Consider the following 21,043-nt stretch of genomic DNA (forward strand, 5'->3'; position numbering starts at 1 on the left):
CCATTTCTGACTGTGATAGCCTCCTGCAATCCTCTGCCAGTTAAAATGGAGCTCGGGAGGGCTGTGTGCAGCTCCCGAGCTCCATTTTCGCTGGCAGAAGCACCACGGGCCGGTCCTTCTCTGTTTCCAGTGTGGCCTTGCAGGCCAGATCTAAACACCCCGCGGTCTGTATCTAGCCCCCAGGCCTTGCGTTTGATACCCCTGGTCTAACATTTGCTGCAAAACACTGATTGTCAGCTAACAACATGGCATTGGCTGCACTCACATTCATGGTATTTCCAAACAATACACCTCTAATATCATTACAAGCATTTCTTATATATTAATTGAAAAATGTATTAAATAGACATTGCATGTCCCTCTCTTACTTAATGGTAAATGAATTGCTCAGCATCCCATTTATTCACTGCATGCTTTATTTCCAGCATACATTGCAGTACTCTTACTGCAATCCCAACTCCATGATTTATGCAAAACGCTCCCTTATTCACTTGCTCTAAATCTACAATTATACCATTTCTATAACACATTTGTATATGTGTAAGTGGCATGACCTGCTCAGGAACGAAAATCTGATTTGCATACCCTGGGTCAAGCATAAAGCTGCCCTGCATTTCCCAAATTTTACTCATTATCAACTCTTGAACCACTTCAATAAGAGTTCTGCCAAACACCTTCTCAGGCAGATTTAACAAACTAATCCCCCTGCAATTTCTTCATTCACTTTTGTTTCAGTTCTCTTTGGGTAAAGCAACAATTATTTTAATTGTCAAGCTCAGAAATAGTCTTAGTCCATACTGAACAAGAACTCTGTAAGCAGTTCAGATTCATACTCTATCGTTTCACCAGTCATAAGCAATCTTACTATTTTTTTTACATTCTCATAATATTTATAACTTCTTATACTCATTTTACTTACTCTCTTATCACATTCACTGGAGCATAATATGTGACAACTACAAGCTTTCATGTTCCCACTTGATGAAACTTGCAATAATCTTGACCACAACAATACATACTTTCTGGCATAAATGTTAGCTCTTCCATTCATAATTAAATATTTACTCTTATTCCATGTATGCACTCATCAGTTCCATTCCATAAGATAGGAGACCTTCTGTTTTCATAAACAATATTGTTTTCATTCAATTTATTTATCATGTCCCTTTACTATTCTGTTATCTTCCATATGCTATGATTGGCAACAGATGGGCCCATGAATATTGATCTCCACTTTCTACCTTCAACCAACCAAAGTTTTTAATACGGTGTTTTCAATTTATTTTCCTTCATTACTTAAAACCACTTATCAGAAAGCCCTTTTTACCCAATGTAGGTAAAATTACCTATTGCGACTAGGTAATGGTTTTGTGTGTCATGATCCAAAGAAAAAAACACCTTTATCCAATGTTGGGTAAAATCTATCCAGGTTTGGGAAGCACTGCTTTTGTATAATGATTTTTAGTAAGATAGAGACAAGATCACCCAATATAGTAACATGCTGCTCTCTCTGTTAATGTTAAAGATACAATACGTGTCAGTCCTGTCACATTTTACCGCTAAGACACAACACTTGTAAATTTCAGCACATTTTACAACTGCATCCTTATTTTACTCTAAGCATGCTCCAGCCAGTATCCTTAGTCTAACTAAAAACCACCTGGCAATTCAGCATACAGTTACATGTATGTCACAAACTGTAAAATATATGCAGCATACCGATTTGATATTGTTTAAAAACAAGCTAAGTCCATGAAATTCCAAGAAGCTCTTTATATTTGCTGCTTGCATATCATTTTTCTCTGAAAAACGATTCTCTGAAATTGTTTTATAATTTGCCAGGCAGCTACAATCTGACTCATGTATAATAACAGCACATTGGACTTTCCTACACATCGTAAATTATACTGATCAACCCAAAAAGGCTGCACTGGATGTAAAATTTTGTGTAGATCATTTTCAGGTCTGATTGCCTAAACAAATTATTAGAGTAAATATGATAATTAATTGGTGAATAATGTACTTCTGGTAAAAAATGAAGCTGATCCTACAAGCCTGAGTCAGCAGACTTCTACAAAAATCTCCTGCTTTTCATGATCAATTACCTTTAAAAAAAACACCTTGCCTTGATGCAACAAGTACTTTGAAGATCAGAAGTCAGGAGTTTTTATTTGGATAGTAATAGTGATGTGTTTTTGGACAAAGAAATTGACTCCAGGATCAGAAAGGTCAAACAGGTTCTAGGGTAAAATATGTGCCAGAATGTTCAATCCACAAAATGTCTATGTCTCTACTGATGAGCAGATGTAATCAGGAAGAGGTGGCCCCCTCAGATAATCCAACCCCATGTCATTAAATGTTTTAAAAGGCAAAATAGCCCCTTGAATTGGATCTGGAAGCAAATTGATAACCACTGAATCCTGTGGAGAACAGTTGTAACATGTATTATTCCAGGGGCATGCAATTGTCCAGGTTGCTGCAATTTGCAGCAGCTGGAGCTTCCAGATAGTCTTCAAGGACAGCTCCATGTATAGCGTATTGCAGAAATCCAAATGAGAGGTGATTAGAGTATGAGTGACAGTGAGCACATCTCCCCAATCCAGGAATAGGTGCAACTGTGCACTACATGAAGCTGTGCTAAGGTTCTCCTAGACACGATAGCCATCTGCTCTTCAAGTCTGGGAGGACCCCCAGTTTGCACATTGGATCTGTCTGAGGCAGTGCCACTCCATTCGGCTCCAAAAATGGCATAGCCTCAGAATCTAAAAGCCCCAAAACTCAAAGCCATTCAGTCTTGCCAGGAAGCTGAAGCCTGTTGTTCCCCATCCAGACCCTTCCCAGGTACCGGGATAAGACATGTTTTCAAAATGTTATGACCATCAAGTTCAAAGACTGCTTAAGAGCCATAACAACTTAACTTTGCTATGAAAAGCTCTGTCTGTTGACTCAGAAGGGTATCTACAAACTTAGGAGACAATCCTGATCACTGGATATCTGGCTTAGAGAGAATGGATAATAAAGAAGGCTAAGAAAAAAGCGTAAAATTAAGACCTTTCCAGGATATTAATATTTTATCTGAACAGACATAGTGTATATAAATAGGAAACAATAACAGGAAGTGAATGGTTACTGAAATGATCATTTATATGTGGTATCATCAAGGAGCATCTGATGAGCCTATGGGGCACTGGTTGTACTAAAGGTATCAATAATGTTCAAGCAACCATTTTGCAGAATTCTGGTAGAAAAATTATCTCAAACAGGCGTGGATGCTTTTCATCAGAATGATGCTATAACACTGATAAATATCAATGGCAAATTGTAACTAGCCATTACCTATACATGGCTCAAAAATTTAACACATTTCTGTCAGTAGATGATATTTTGGGAAATGAATGTTCCTAAAGGCAGACAACTGATTGAATCTGAATGTAGACAGCCACTCTGACAATCACCCAACTCTTCTATACCTTAAAAAGTAATAAAATATTCTAAATTATCAAAGAAAAGAATATTATTTACCATTCATTCATACTCAACATTTTTACATTTGACACTGTAAATGTCCTATTTGGGACTTCTGCTGCCAAAGTATCTACTTTTTAAACTCTCTCTTTTTATGCATTTTGTCAATCTAGACTTCTCTTGTCTCACTGAAGTTAGTACTGATACTAAAGGCTAAAATATTAAAAAGACTTGCCAATCTCTTTGCCTTTCCCCTTCCAGTACATTAAAATATGCCTTCCTATATATTTGTTTAAAGACTAATGGAATTTCTTTTCTGAATTTTGAAGAACAGGAATATACAATCTGATTTATAGGATTAAAAGAAATGTTGTTAGTTACTTAGGTCAGCGTTCCCCAAGCTGTGTAAAACTACAATTACCACCAAGGAAACTAAAACGAAGAACAGAATGGGGAAGACTGATTTACTGATTTCCAAGTGTTCTAAATCATATTTTTGCTCATGAATCTGTATAGACTATAGCAGATTGTATATCTTCACAGATTTAATTAGAAATTCTTACACTAAAATTTATTCCACTCAGGGACTTGATAACCTCTGACCTTTTATATTGCCATTCCTATATATGATGATTACTATAGTTTTGAAAAGCCTTACCAGGCAATTGTTTATTATTATAAACTGATATTATAGAGAAAGAATGTTAATAAATCGGCACAGTGTTTTTCCCACCACTCTTTTGAGCACCAATTTAAAAAGTAACACTTCTCTCCCCCTCCTTTAAAAGCTGTCAAGCTGTTCAGAGTAGTTTGCAACATGACAATAGTACTATTGTGAACTGTGCCTGGGTTTCCTTCCCACCGTGAGTTAAAATGGGCAGTTCCTGTTGCTTATGATTGGTGTTCAGTGAAACAATACAGAGCCAGTTTTTATCAGCTCCACACCACAAAAGTAAAGCGAAGGAACCCAAGCCTTCATATCATGCAGAACCATATGCCAACCCTGCTGGTTTATCACTAAGAATCAAGATCCATGTCTTCTGTGAAATTTCACCTCACATACCTTCTGTGAAATGCATGGTTTTGCTGAAAATTGAACCTTTTCACAACAGCAAGAACAGATGGATAGGAACTGTGGCTTGGCAACAGGGTTTTTTAAAATCCATACTGGTAATAAGTGGAAGCACTCTAAATGAAATGGATAATGTATGACCTTTATCCTATTTTTTTAAATGAACATATTCACGTTGTCATAATGTCAGCTTTTTAAAAAAACTTTTCAAGATTTTATTCTACTAGAGATAGTATTAAGGGAAGATTCAGTATAAATCCTTATTTACTTCACTTATGTTTTAACTAAACATATAGTTAAATTAAACATATGATATAATCCTAGGCATGATTATTTGAAAGCAAATTAGTTTATCATATTAGTTAATATGCTTCCGAATGTTTTCTTTTTGTTAAAGGATACAAATTTTGGTATAATGGAATGAGCGATTTCAGAGCTCTGCTTGCATTTATAGCTGTTGCTCGAACCATAATAGGAAGAATTTTTCCATTCACAATAGCACCATCAAACAATGGACCAAAGAATGGGACCTGAATTCAAAAAGTTGAAAAATTCAGCCAATAAATTAGTAGTTTCTACAACAATTAGCAATCAACTTTAACAAATGCTTACCACCTCTCATTAATCATAAATTATTTAAAATACTGTAGAAGATTGCTTCTTGATGCCAATGTGATCATCTGACATTTTCAAAAAGAGAGAATTCTCGTTATATTAATACCTGCTTCAATAATTACTTATATTCAAATTTATTTTAAGCTTAACCTGATGTACCCAATAATGTCATGAAAAATTTCTCTTAAAGGCTAAAATATAAGAATGATATACAGGCTGTAAATTTGCTGTGGGATATGATTGTTTATGAAAAAACATAAATAGTTTGTGGACATCTTAACATACAATTAATTGATAAATTCAATTAATATCAAACTATAACGATATGTTTAAAAGAGGTAATAGTAATTTATGCATGTATAAAAGGCCATCCAAATCTTACTATACAATATACAACTTACAATAATAAAAACAAGTAAAACACAGAATATATAATCCAAAGGAAGCTCTGGAAAAAAAAATCCCATTAAATAAAAAACTAAAACATCCCACAAGGAGTTTACAATCCATTCTCACAGATTTGGAAACAGACCCTAGTTTTAAAGGCTTTCTTAAACAGTGCAGGGTGGGTGGGTTGAGGGCTACAACTTTCAGAAGGGATGATGGTACAAAACAGCAGATACTACAACAGAGAAAGCCCACTAACATATGCTCTGATCAAGGGTCTTTAATTAAAAAAAATAACAATACTAATGCTATTATTCTATAGCCCAAATGATCTGTTGAAATCTGTGCTGAAGATGAATTCTTCATGATGTTCAACTCAGCAACCAGCATAGCACACCTCATCTCCTACCGATGGAAATAGCATACATCATTAGAGCATGTCTTATTTTTTTTCATACTCTGAATACTGAGTATATCAATTTTTCACTGGATATATATAGCAATAAGCATATTTTCAAATTCTATAAAAATGATGTTTTCTTCTGAAATCCGTAACATGCTTTGACTAGACAATGTGAACATCATTTTCTAAATGTCTTAGCTAAACAGGAATAGCTGGAACATACCTCAGGCTTTTTCATAATCTGAATACTGAACATGTAATTTTTCATTGGATATATAACGATAAGTACATCTCCAAATTCTGTAGGAATGATTCCTCTTCGATAGTCTCGAGTATGCTCTGACCAGACAATGTGAACTTCATCATTTCCCAAATGCCTAAGCTGAAACAAGAGAAATAACATAGTAGTTCCTAAACGTCAATGGAGATTCTCCGTTGTTCAGGTCGTGGTTGTCCCAAAGGTGCTTACGTTTTAAAAGGCAATTCGACTTTCTTGCTTTGCTAGAAGACATTTTGCTTCTCATCCAAGAAACTTCTTCAGTTCTTCATGAATGCAAGGAATATAAATCCTTCAATTCTTCACCATTCAGTCAGAACTGAAGAAGCTTCTTGGATGAGAAGCAAAACATCTTCTAGCAAAACAAGAAAGTCTAGTTGCCTTTTGAAAGAAAGCACCTTTGGGATAATAATTCCTATATAATACATTAATCAAGAAATTCCCAGAAATTTAAAGAAACATTCAAGATGGCTACATTGCACATAATATCCAAATATCCCAGTCTTTTTAAGAAACATTAATTTTGTTCATTTTATTTATAAGTTTTAATGTTTATTTTATTGTTTATTTTATTGTACACATGTATGAAATGGGTGGCTATATAAACAAGATGAATAAATAAATAAATGAAATGATCTTAGTAAACTATCAGACTATATCCCTACAATATAATGGTGCTACTACAACTGTTACTATTAATAACTATTTTTTATGGCTTTTCTTTTTATACTTGATAATTCTGTTTAAATGAACAACTTTTTAACATAAGGTTTTTGTTTTGCAATTATTGGTAGACAGAACTGTCATAAACCAATATGATCATTTAAAAGTATTTCTATAGTTACAGCACCAGGTTACAACTTTTCTAATAAGGCACTGAAAAGAAACCAAGCACTGGAAAAGCAGAGATATCTGAAATTTCATTAAAAAAAATCGAAATAGTTGAAAACATTCTTCCTTTATAGCCTCATCATGTGTCAGCTTTCATAATATGTTTACGTTAACTGAATACAAAAGAAATGTGAAATAAATATAACCAGAAGGGACGATCAAATTTAATTTTGATACATTAATGTCATATGCTGTATATGTTACAATACCAGCCAGAGTTAATACTAAGCTGCAGGCTACACTGAGATTTCCAAATGGCAGATCATTCTAAGTGATACCAAGTATAATTGAAGTAATAAACGATAGTAAAAGCAAAGAACACTGGCAGGAAGAATTCAAGTATTTACTTTAAAAAAATTAAGTAAGTTAGTTTTGGAAAGAGAAGACAAGTGAAATAATGCAGGGCTCAATTTCCTTTTATTTATCTATTACATTAACCCTTGAACTCTTGCCAAAATTATCACTAATGTGTAGAACCCACTGATCAAGAGAAGAGATGAGGACATTATCATTTTTTGATAGCTAGCTGCTTTTGTTTAGGATTGCTTTTGTTACCCACTTCACTTTTTTACCGATCCTGGTTAAATTGTTAACCTTTTTTCTTTAAAAAAAAGGGAAGAGGAAAATGTACTCTCAAAATGAATATATTCAAATCTACCCATAATTCATAAATAAATAAATAAATAAATAATGATATGCAGAGCACAGAATAGGAATAAAAACAATGAGGGGGAAAAAACTAAAGGAAAAAGTAAATACACCCCATATTGATTTTTTTAAAATATATGTGGACATAATAAATACCTTTCTCTTCATTCTAATAGTATATAAAGCAATTGAAAAAAAATCATGAAAAATGGTCTTTGTAATCATTTATTCAACAAAAAAATTAGATTACATATTTCCTTCTGTGCAAAAAAGCATTCCTTATAACCGTCTACCAGTCTCAAATATTGGCTGGGAAGAATTTTTTCCTACTCCTCCATCCAGATTATTTTCAGCCGTGTGATGATTTAAGTGGTTTCAAATCACTTTACATACAGCCTCATGATGGGATTTAGCTCTGACCTGGCTACTCCCAAACCCTTGGTTTCCTTTTAGCCATTCCTTGGTGGATTTACTGGAATGCTGATGATCACTGCCAGGTTGAAAGATTTTCGGTTGAACTTTGATCTTCTGATAGACGATCTCACATTATTCTCAGGCACACTCTTACTCAATGAAGAATTCATAGTGGATTTTATGATGAACTGCCCAAGCCCTATTTTGCTGCAAAGCAAGCCATAACATTTCTACTACAATGCTTTACAATTGGTATTAGATTTCTTTTTTTTTTTTTTGGTCAAACATGTTTTTTGGTCCTGCAAGTAAATAACTTTGTATTTGCCTTTCTGTCCAAAGCAAATGTTCCAGAAGTCCTGGTGTTTGCATGAGCAAATTTTAGTTTGCCCCTGAAGTTCCTTCAGGACAGTTAAGGTTTCCTTCTGTGACATCTCCTGTGCAGAGTTTCTTTCTTTTGATAGACTCATACAGCTTTACTATCAATAGTGGTGAGAACTCTCTGTAGGTCACATGATGACATTAGAGGATTCTTTTCATATTGTGTGTTCTGCTCTCCGACTGAACCTGCTGGGATGGCCTGTCACAGGCAAGTTGGCGGTTGTCTGAAAGCTCCATTTACAGATAATGTTGTGGACAATGGAATGATTGATGTCCAATTGCTTGGACATTTTTAAAAATCCCTTTCCAGACTTATAGGAATTTATACTCTTTTTTTCCCTGAAAGCTTCAGAGAGTTCTTTTGATCTAAGCATGTACCACACACTTCAAAAACCAAGAGAAAATGAAATGTCTAAGTATTAAATAAGATATGTTCTCCCAGATTTTCTCTAAAATGTTCTAATCATCTGCATCTGATTTTAATTTTTAGGTATTTGAGATAGTGATAAATATAGGATGCACTTATTTTTTTTTTTGCATGTAAAATTTGCATTTATTTCTATTTAAACTACATAATGGACTACAATATGTAAATTGGTGCCTGATATTTGGTAGAGATCCCCCCTGAAACCCACAGGGTCCTCACTCAGTTGGCATTCCAGGAAACTTTGAAGTCCTGAATGTTTTCCAGGTCTTGAGGTGTGTGTGTGGGGCTTGTTGGGGGCATCTTTTTATTTTTATTTTGTTCTGTATATATAACATCTTGTTTTGATTTGTATTGGTCTTTTTTATACTGTATTGTGTGCTACCCAGAGTCAGCTGGAATTGGATGGCGCCTAAACTGCATTGAATGGAAATCTATCTATCTATCTATCTATCTATCTATCTATCTATCTATCTATCTATCTATCATCTATCTATCTATCTATCTATCGATTTATCTGTGCCCTCAGGGTCACCTGAATCAGAATGCAATTGGTCCATCTGCATTTAAAAGACAAAGGTCATTCTTTTGAAGACAGCAAAGTTCACACTTTGGATAGGGAGGACCATTGGTTTGAAAGAAGGGTAAAAGAATTCATCTATGTTAGAATGGAACACACCTCCTTCAACCCTGAGCGGGGTGGGGTGGGGTGGGGAATAAGAGAAATAAGACACCATCCATCTCGTTTCCAATGCAGCCCTTGTAGCAGTACCAAGAAGATTCCACAACCAATTGCACCCTGATTCATGTGACCCTGAGGACACAGATACATTTCCAAGTGGCCTCAACAGCTCTTAGAGAATGCTAATGACTAGAAGACTGAAATACAGTCTGAAATACAGTACAATTCTTCCATTCCCCCAACATCCAGTCTCAACTGTCAATACCTATCCTTCCATCCCCACTCCGCTATCAGAACTGATAAAGCTTCTTGGATGTTTTCTTCTTCTTCAAAGAAAAAACAGTTTAATTGCCTTTTGAAGAAAAAAGCTCTTTTGAGATATTCCAGCAAAGGAATATTTTTTATTAGAACTAAAATATATCCATTTGCATTATTTAGGGACTTTCCGATTTCTTTTTCTCACTGATTTATAGTGTGGTGGTGGTAAGGAGACCAGTCTTTTTTCTGACACTGGGACTCTAAAATACTGGCTTAGTTCAACATTAGTAATTTGAATGCTTATCTATCCAGGAACCAATCCATACACTCCCCCACCTCTTAATTTCAGAACCTGTTTTATCTATCAGGGCCTGAAGAAATAAAAATTTGAGTGCAGAATATCAAAATTCATGGTGCAGAATATCTTCCATGTATTTTTGCAAATGAAGTTTGTTTAATTGTCTTTACCATGCAGAGTTGCATTCTCTGTCAGATCTTCTCATAGTGCTTTCTTTGTTCAATCTGATAAAAAACAATTACTTAAGGGCCACTACTCATTTGGTCTTCTGACTTGTCAAGCACTGCTATAAGGTTGCTAGGCTATATTTGTTGCAAAGTTAGTGTTGTAAGGCTGCTCACAGGCAGAAACACGAACACCTCACCAGCAGTGCATCCCAACCAGACTTCTGTCCTTTAACCTTCATTTTTGTTATTGAAGGTACTACCAATAAAGGCTTTATTTTTCCCCCCTCAGTGTCTCAGGTTAGCACACTCCTGACTTAAAAGAAAAAATAGTTAAGGATATGCTCCTTAAATTCTTAGGTCAAACTCCCATTACATTTCCACGTGTACTTGTCCAGTGAGCTCTTCCCGGAGCATAGCTGCCTTATACTACTCTTGCACTCTCTGCTTCTTGGATGTTTTCTTCTTCTTGAAGAAAAGTGCAGGAAGCAGTCATTCCATCAGCTACTCTCAGAAATCAGCAATCAAGATATACTCCTTGAAATCAGCAGCTATTCAAGAGATTACTTTTTCAGCTAAACTCAAGAGTTTCTTAGAACAGTTTCTGTGACATTCTTCTTTCTTTTCCCTACTAAATTTCATGGCAAAGTTCTCTTTATTCGCTCAGTAAAAGATGCAAATTTTATGATTTAACTTTTCAACTTTTAACTTTAAAAATAATTGGATTACTTTTAAAAAAAGATCAAATTGGAAGCAAAGATATTGTTTTCTTTTTAAAAACATGCTGAACTAAATAACATAATGTGGAATACAAAAAAATCAATGTTTCACTTAAATGCACTACAGGAAAATCATACTCCTTTAGTTGATGCACTTCTATGTCAAAGGCTCCAATATTTCTAAGATCTTGCTGAAAGAAATGAGATGAGCCACATTTGAATCTTTCTTTTCCTCAGCTGGCTCAAAAATATGCTTCCTAGCAGCTCAAATACAGATCAAGTTTTGCTGCGGGGTGGAGTTATGATTTGAGATCACTTCAATCCAACGCAGTACCACTTTTGCTCTGGCTATACATAGTATTTTCTATATATGTATTGAATTAGTATTTCAACAACAGAAATGCTAACTCCTTAAAGCAGGGGTGTCAAACTGGTGGCCCACAGGCCAGATGCATCAGGCACAGACCACGTCCACCACAGTTCTGCAAAGAGAATAAAACATCGCGATGTATCATGTGACGGCAATGTGATGCAGCAAGTTTGACACTTGTGCCTTAAAGGAAGAGGAATGTTTCTGTAACAGCTAGAGACAGATGGAGAATTGAAATAAATCTGATCGAAATTCAAATGAAATGCACAAAGACTGAGGGATAGCAGTCTTAATTGCCTCAGATAACTATTAATAATCGCTTAGCTTTTTATTCTTTGTTCAGATTTGCCAACTATTAGCAGAAATCATCATGCACATAAAGATAGAGGCCAAATAAGTCAAAGACAGGAACAAAATAAACTATACAAATATCTAATAGAGGAGACAATTTCACAATTCAAACGCATTGATAGTATAGATAGTAATGGTGATGAAATGTTTGCAATCAAATTGCCAAGCTTGGAGCTTAAACCAACAGCCTAACAATTTCACAAATCTAAAAAACAGATGCTGCTATGATGTCCCCTTAACAAGATATCTGTAATCACCTGAGAAGTGGAACACACCCGAGCTTTTCCAAGCGATGACCCAATTATTGGGGGCAATATGCTAACTTTGTAAACCGCTTAGAGAGAGCTGTAAAGCACTGTGAAGCGGTATATAAGTCTAAGTGCTATTGCTATAAGCAGTTCTCATGAGAATGAGTGATTGTGAGTTTCAATTCTGCATGGTTTGATAATGTTTCACTCCTACAACTATGAAAAACTCTGATGTATTTGCTTAGTTTGTTTTAACTGCAGTTTGCTATGATGCCTGAATCTGGGCATCTTAACTATAGGTAGATGAAACACATCTAATTCAGCCTGAGCTACATCAGTCATCTCCCAATCAGAATTGCTGAGTTCAGGTTATGAAATATTGCTTAGAGCCTCTGGGTTTGTCAGTCTATACATCTAAATAAATAGGCACCTTGAATTGTAGGAGAAAAATGGCTGTTTGATGGGAGTTTTTAAGGCATCCGTGGACATTTTTAGAGCACAAAGTCTGTTAAATAATAACACAGGAAATTATTAGAGACTGAACATAGAACAAATCTGAAAATTGCCAGAGGCATAGCTATTTCTCTGTACTAACTGTTGGTGATATAATTCAGTTGCGGGTATTAAACTCCATGCTGAGGTCAACCTGCCTCACTTCTTCCAATATTGCACTTCTACAAATGCTCATTAATGTGTCTGCGGAATGGATTAGAACATATGAAGATATATGTACAGAAGAGAAGGTTTTAAAATCTAATGATAGCTAACCATTCATTGTAATAAGACAAATATTCAGTCTCTCTTAATTTATATCAATAATGTGGAATTTATTGGATTTTAAATGGAAAAAGAAATATCAATAGTGCAAAGCTATTTATTTTTGAGATTATTATAAAAGCTCTGAAGTTGCTGATTACATATGCTGGCTACAAATACATGTAATTGTTAGATAATGTATTTCAGATATGGTTGTTCATGGTAAAGTGTACATCCTCTATCTATTTGGTCAGAAGTCAATGTCTAAATATCAAAGTTGGAAGTGGATCAGGAAAAAATTTTTTTAACTGCCCCAATACTTTTAGATTATGGAATTACAGTATTCTGAAAGTCTCTCCTATGCTAACATGCCTGTTAATGAATCTAACGCAAAATGAAACTCTTTTTATAACCCATTCCAGATCTGAAGAACTGGGTGGTTTACAATAAATGCAAGCAAAAACAAAAAACACACACATATCACAATAAAAAACATAATTACAGCCACCTACTTTCAGTCAGCTGGGGCCAAAATGTTTGGGAAAGAGCTGCTTTAAATTGTTTATCAACCATTAACAAATTTGGGTTATTTCTTGGGTGAGGATATACCTAAAGCATAGATCATCAGAGACATGTGTCATTTTCCCCACAGTTCACTTTGAGACTACATGATTGCTTGTATACAAAAAATACATAATAATTTTACATGCTCATTAAGACTCTTCCCATTATTCATGTTGCCTTTTACTATTACAGACTATAATAGCAAAGTATTAAGAATATGTAAAACCCACTTCTTAGGGCTTCCCAAACTGAAACACTTCACCATCTAACAAGACAATGGTTTGGCCAACTCAACAGAATTTGCCTAGAAGAGTTCAACTCAATAGTGTAACCAAGTGACTTTATTTGTCAGATACACAGAATATTTTTCATATGCCCTACAGTTACTGATATTCACACTGAACCAGTCACTTTAAACAGGGTCACTACCAATTGTGACGGAAGAGTGAAAAATACCTGAAAGGAAAAAGCCTTTCAAACTTTCCTGCCAGTGTGACTCTTCCCAGGTAGCTGGGTATACTGGAATGGCAGGACTTTGAAATGGCCTCCAGTCATGTAATGAACCAGCCTTTGTAGTTGTTAGATGTACTGAATATCCTGTTTTTCCTTTATTAGTGTGCATCCTTTCCTATGTTTTCCCAGAATAACTCAGCGAGGTGGATTTGATAGAGAGACGGTCAGTGGCCCAAGGTTGATCAGTGACTTTTATGATTGAGAATCTCAGCTTTTAGTACAATAACTTAAATCACCACTACACTAATTAATTAGAGTGTGAAAGTTTATTTTGGAATACCTACCTTTTTTGTTAGGGAGTCATCTGAATCAGAAGGCATTCTGGTTGATACATGAAACATTACTTCAACCATAGAGGTAGCAAAATATGGAGTAGTCAATCCAGTGCTTTTGTTTTTCTGTAGTCCTCCCATAAAACCACAATGATTTGTTAGATCCACCTAAAATAAAAAGCCATTGCAACATAAATATCTATATAATATAAATTAGATGTTTTTGGACTAGGTCTACAGGATACCAGCTGAAGGGGATAAAAATGTATTCTTTTTCATTGCCATTAATATTTACTGACTCCATTCGAAATCAAAACTATTTAGTAGATTGTTTGATAACAAATATTTTGGGTTCACAGAGCTAAAAACATGTTAGTCCAACCTGGTTAAATCTGTATAACTAATTTCACTCTGCCACAGAATTCTTCCTAGCACATGCTTTGTAGTGGTTAGATGGCACATTTGGCACATCTAGCACACAGACTCCCAAAAGTGAGCTGTTCTACATTAATCCCATCTACTGTTATTTCCAGTGGCAATTGGAATGATAATTTTCAAGCATATTACAGGTAGTCCTCGACTTACAACAGTTCATTTAGAAACCGTTCAATTATGTCACTGAATAAAGTGATTTATGACCGTTTTTCACACTTATGTTCGTTGTGGTCTCCCCATGGTCAGGTGATAAAAATTCAGACACTTGGCATCTGGCTCATATTTATGATGGCTGCATCTCTCAGGGTCATGTCAGCACCTTCTTACTTTCTGACAAGCAAAGTCAATGGGGAAGCCAGATTCACTTAACAACCATATTACTAACTAACAGCAGTGATTCATTTATGGCAAGAAAGGTCATAAAATGGGACAAAACTCACTTAACAAATGTTTCACTTAGCAACAGAAAATTTTGGCCTAATTGTGGTCTTAAGTTGAGGACTACCTATACTCTCATACTGGTGGTTTAATGATGATCTATACCAGGGGTGTCAAACTGGATTTCTTTGAGGGCCGGATCAGCATTGTAATCTTGCTCTGCAGGCCAGGCAGGGGGAGGAAGGGAGATGGCATGGATGCCTTCTGTAGCACCCCACCTGCGCCCCGTTTTGGCTGGCAGAGGGCTTCAGGAGGCCATCCAGGCTGAAAATGGGGTGCGGAGGGCCACGTGCGTCCCCTTGCACCTGGTTTTTGGCTGCCAAAGCCCCCGCCGGCCAGTCCTTTGCTATTTTCAGGCAGGCCCCCTGGGCCAGATTTAAGCACCCAGCAGGCCGGATCCGGCAAGTGGGTGAGTTTGACACCCCTGATCTATACTATGACATTTCAGACAATTTTAGTAGCCAACATTAGGCTCAATGCAGTGGACACTGGAATTGTGAGTGGGAAAGATTTATCTTTCAGCAAGAACATTTCCTTTTAATAAACGGAGTTCTTCTAAAGAGAGTAATTCTAAACTATTGCTAGCTCGGATTTGATCTTGTTCCTAGATGCTAAAGAAGCAGAGCTGGTCTTCCTATCACCAAACATAGAACTGGCAATATTTCACAAATATTGAAATGTTTCTGAAAACTTGCAACATAATCTCCAGGTATTGTAAAAATAATTATGAAACTAACACGTCCCTGTTCTTTCCACCGTCCAAAGAGAACTTGGCTTTTAAGAAAATCACATGCATCACAAATCCCAGTGATGTCTATTTTTTCTGCTGATAAAAGACTCTTGATATGACAAAACAAATCTGCTTCAGACACATGATAGGAATGTTAGCCACCCTCTTATAAGTTCCATAAGCAGCTTGTGAAATAGGATGATAGCTATCAGGCTGAAAGAAATCTTAAATTGTTTCTAATATGAATTATTAAATAAATGCTGATATTTAATGCATCACAACATTTGAAAAAATAAATGAGTTGATTAGATTGGGATGAGATAGAAGTGTACCTCCCAACCAAGACCTGCTACAAAATCCTCATATGCTTGGCTTCCTCCAGTGTTAGTCAGGATGGAGTGTTTATCTTCTTGTCCCTCAGCAACATAAAATACTGCAATTTTGTGTGTCTCTCGGCTGTAAGACATATGATTGCAATTATATAAGAATATCCTCTGACATCACTCATAGTGGATATATAGAAAGGCTAATATAATTTCCTTCGTTCTGAAGGGAATTGAAAGATATTTCAGCTTTTATTTATATGTTTCCTTACTTATTTATTTATAGTCTGAAAGCAAGGATCACTGCCAAGGCATTAAAAAAACCTCTCTTCATAATATATAATCAAAATTATGTACTTTATCATACTATAGAAATACTACTTTTAATTATATAACATTTGTAACATTGCAAAAATAAGTTTCAGTTTCTCAATTTTTGGGGGGGAAATAATGTGGGAGGCCACATCTTAGCTTGATTTCTAAATGTAATCAAAATTGGTTACAAACTGTTTCAAATCAAACATGTTTGCTATTATATCTTGAAATAGGTCAATGCTAAAATTCATAGGCACAGAAGAGTGTAATTCAGCAATTTGAAAATATAATGCACTCGTACAAACAAGTTTTTTCCCCAAACAGCAACAAAATCTGGCAATCTCCAATATTTTCTCCTGAAATGGCTGAAAATAATCTTTAAAATTGTTCTAGTCGGAAGATACGAACGCACATATATTAGCAATATTTGCATAAGTTATGGAGTTATACATTTCTTTCATTACGATTAGTCATAAGCTTAAAGACTCTATACAGTTCATAAAATCTGACCTTATGGCCAATAAAGAAATACAATTCTCTGATTGAAATAAAGTTCTTCTAAAATATGACCTTTTTAAAAAAACTAATGATTTACATGTAGCCCTTGACTGTAATTGACCCTGGCAATTACGGTTATATGTCATGAGGGTTGTAAAGCGGTCATCATGTGACTGACCAGGTTTTATTATCTCTTTATGCAGTAGTTGTTAAGCGAGCCCACTGTTTGCTATGGAAACTGGAAATGAATGCTAGTTTCTGTCAAAAATATTGTAAATCGCAGTCATGTGATTATAGAACACTGCAAATGGCTGTAAATTGGCCAGTTGCTGAATGCCCAACATGCAGCTATATGATTTTTTTTTTGGGGGCGATGTTGAAATATTGAAACCAGATTGTAAGTAACTTTTAAGGGATCCATCTTAACTTTGAATGGCTACTAAACGAACGGTTGTAAGTCAAGGACTACCTGTAAGCTGACAGAAATACTCTGTCCGTACTTCATATTTAGTCACTTCCATTTTGTTAAAGCACTAAGGGCTTAAACAATGATTCAAATGTTAAGAATTAATATTAGCTGTTTTATGTTTTTAGAACATAAGAGTTCTAATAAATTAAATAAGATTGTATTAACTCAGAACTACAGGCACTGTCAGATTGGTGCTAAAGACAATTACTAAGAGATACATTTTTTAGTAATTTTTAAATACATTTTTACATTTTGTCACAGAAATTGGTAGAACTTATAACAACTTGAAATCTACATTATTTTAAAAAATTACATTGAAGTGCAATTTAAAATAGGAACTTATGACCACATAAAAATTGCTTATAGCAGATAACTTGCCATTGTCTTGAATCCAAATTTCGAAGTTCTCGAAGTAGTTTTTCATTTTTTTTCAGAAGATGAAAGCTTCTCCTACATAAGGAAATTTAATAAAAATGTTTTCATTATCTGTGTAGAATAGCAAACAATAACACCTTTTCATTTCTATTTATTAATATCTCCTGCAGTTTTCTTGCCTTTTGAAAAATCTTTTCTCATGAAAAAATGAAAAGATCTTTATTTACACAGATACATACATACACACAAAGATATTTTTTATCCTGGGTAATCTTCTGAATCCTTATTATTGCCTTTACTGTAATTCTTACTTCATTCCACTTCTTTAACCTGGTGGCCTGAACAACATTCCCCTTTGGCACATGAACCACTAAACCAAACTAATCTCAAATTAGGACTGGAGATTTGTGAACATTAGGAGGCATCTAGGAAGGCATATGTGAGAAGTAGATAGGACTTTGATGATACATCAATACATTATGGCATATATTTAGCTGTTCCTCTTCTGTAATGTGTCATAATACAAACAAAACAAAATGACTATCTTCCTACAGTTGTGTACTGATTTACATTATGTACACTCATGGCTAAGAAAATCTTAGTACAGAAGTGAGAGAATAATTGGATTTAATTTCATTACATCCTTTTCTTATTTAGTGACTGCAATTCATTTGTGACTTTGTTGTTAAAAGGTTGCTAAGTGAACATGTGACAGAGAGAGAAAAAGAGATGCTCTGAAGATCACTAGTTGCTGTTGCCTCATTCATATAATGTTCTCTTACACAGTGCCCTATACCTGACAAGTTTCCCCCCCCTTTTTTTGCCTCCTCTCAGGGTGGAGAGATTGCTTAAACAACCTCTCTCTTCCTGAGCTGCTTTTCTTGGTAGCATAGCACTTCCCTAAAAAGTGCTAGTGGCAGGTTAACAACTATGTAACCTTAATTAGTTCATGAAAACCTTCTGTCCAGCTTGCCTGATGCCTGAAATTGACCAAACCTTAATCAGTTTCACACTGAAGATTTTTTTCAGACCCAAAAAAATTGGTTGTAAATGTATGCACTGGACAGAAAATGATTTTTATACTATTTATTACTATTTCATTTGCAAGTGGTTGCTAACCGAGGTAGTTGCTAAATGAGGAGAGGCTGTCCTCGAAGAAGAAGATATATATTGCTATGGTTTTTAGTAGTAGCATGTATGTCACTTAAAATCTCTCTCAGTTCTGAAAAAGACCAAATTATTTTGACTTTAAGAGCAAATAATATTATCATTTTACCTTTTATCCCAAGAATTCATTCCAAGAATACTAAGGAGTAACCTGCAATAGTAAAATGCCGAATAGGGCTTTTGTGGAATTGGTTCATCCTGCTCCATAGCCTTCATATTTAAGTCACTGAAGTGCTTTTCAATAAAATCTCTCTCTTCAGTGTCCTGTTTAAGGATTGCATTGATTACATCATTTTCCTGCTTCTCTGACACACAGATAGGTTGAAGAGCAGGTATATTGAGAGACACACCTGTCCTCTGTAAACACTCAGGACTAGTGATTCCCACATATTGCAAAAGCTCATCAAGGGCATCTTCTTCATCCTTTATTGTATCCCATGTTGGCACAGTGTCTCTAAGCCTTCTTTTTAGTGGAAGAGTAATTCCGTCCTTTACATACATTTCTTCTGTATATGCAGGAGGTTCTGAGGCATTTTCTGATTTCTCTTGATGGGGCAGTGAAAGCATAAAAGTGGTTGGTTCACTTAGGCCACATAGAGGGGGAGGCCCATACATGATGGCAGAATCCCAAGAATATTTCCCAGACAGATCCCGCACTATAATTCGGACATTTGAATTGGCTGAGAGAAGTCCAGCAGACAAACCTCCTCCAGGCATGTTCTCTTCTGCTCTTATCTGTATACATGAAACTAATGTGGTATTATTTAATACAAAGAACTGGAGATTGGGGTTCTCAAAAAGCTCAGGAGAAAGTTCAAGGTTCTCACAGAAAGGATTGTCATTATTTTCACATACTTGACTTGTTAGCATAGCAGGCCCCCCACTCATTGGATAATGGCCTAAGTGGTTTACCAGATGAGCTATCACAGTACGAGCTGCCACAGAGATCAGTCCTTGCTGCATATGAGATTTTACTGAAAAACACACAAAAAAAATTCAATACTTTAGGTTACACTGATAGCATTCAAAATGTAATTTCTATCTATTTAAATGTTAAGGGACTCTGAAAAGATGCATGACATCATATTCATAAAGTGTGGTAAGAAAAATACTGCTAACTATGGATAATATGCATTTCAAATAAAATAAAAACAATTATTAAACAACAACATAACGAAAGCAATTTTACAGAGAATACAACTTTCAACATACAAATAACTGTAAAAATATTTTAATATTTCTTGAAAAGGAAAAGGCCACTGTCGAGATTATGGCAAATACAGAACAAAGACAGAAGCAGCAAACATGGTCAGCACATTAAGAAGAAAACTGATATTTCACAGATGAAATGATACTGAGAGATGTTTTCTCATAGACAACACTATCTTAGAAAAATTACGACTGTTAACAGTTCTAATAAATTAATTTCATTTTAATTATATATTGAAAAATATTTAACAATGGAAATAGTTACAAAGAAAATTGCTTGTTTTCAAGAAAAGAAAACTGAAAAGAAATAATTACAGTCCTGATGTTAGGTTGAAATCTGAAATCTTGAATATGTTTTGCTGGGAGTAATTTTTACTGAATTTACCGAAGACACTAAATAAATGTGTATAGATTTCTACTGTTATTCATTAGAAGACTTTAATAATTTGTCTATTGAACCTAGTTAATTATAATGCTTTAAATTAATATTCAAAAAGTTGATAGGAATGATAGCCAGTTGTGAATTAACTACAATATTATTAATATATTAAAAACAATAATTTTTCTAATCCTATTTTCAAATAAGCACAAATCTTTATTGCTAAAGAAGGCTTGCATATTCCCAAAGCCGGAAGCCATAGAGCAATCCAAATGGTGTCTTCATTTAGATTTGAAAACGAACAGGCAGATATTAAAAAGCACAACTCTTTAATTTAATTTGATTTAATTACAAATTTTAGAAAAGCTGTTTTCAGGGCAGAAAATAGGCCTCAAGCTATTATATAAATATAGATACACAGAGAGAAAGAGATATAGAGATACCCTCAGGTTTAGATGTAATGTTTTTTCCCTTGACTACGAGATTCTTCTAATCCTCACAGTGCCTTTTTCTTTTAGTATAGTTTATATAGCATA

At 35.0% G+C, this 21,043-nt stretch overlaps 1 protein-coding gene across 8 annotated transcripts in view; it reads right to left on the bottom strand.

Annotated features, from left to right (window-relative positions):
- Positions 1-21,043, bottom strand: part of RALGAPA1 (Ral GTPase activating protein catalytic subunit alpha 1) — a 132,151-nt gene that overhangs the window by 19,814 nt on the left and 91,294 nt on the right. For all 8 annotated transcript variants that reach the window (XR_015746774.1, XM_026664490.2, XM_026664487.2 and 5 more), the window contains 6 exons: positions 19,029-19,893; positions 17,756-17,827; positions 16,105-16,228; positions 14,182-14,337; positions 6,166-6,324; positions 4,940-5,067 (listed from right to left, as the gene is read on the bottom strand). Coding sequence is in view for 7 of the 8 variants with exons in the window: in XM_026664490.2 (XP_026520275.1) it covers positions 4,940-5,067; positions 6,166-6,324; positions 14,182-14,337; positions 16,105-16,228; positions 17,756-17,827; positions 19,029-19,893 (1,504 nt within the window). In the remaining variant the exon portion in view is untranslated. The remainder of the gene's footprint in view (positions 1-4,939; positions 5,068-6,165; positions 6,325-14,181; positions 14,338-16,104; positions 16,229-17,755; positions 17,828-19,028; positions 19,894-21,043) is intronic.

Source organism: Notechis scutatus, chromosome 1, assembly GCF_049901735.1.
Source record: "Notechis scutatus isolate UNSWTSFEM ecotype Mainland chromosome 1, rNotScu1.2, whole genome shotgun sequence".
NCBI lineage: Eukaryota > Metazoa > Chordata > Lepidosauria > Squamata > Elapidae > Notechis > Notechis scutatus.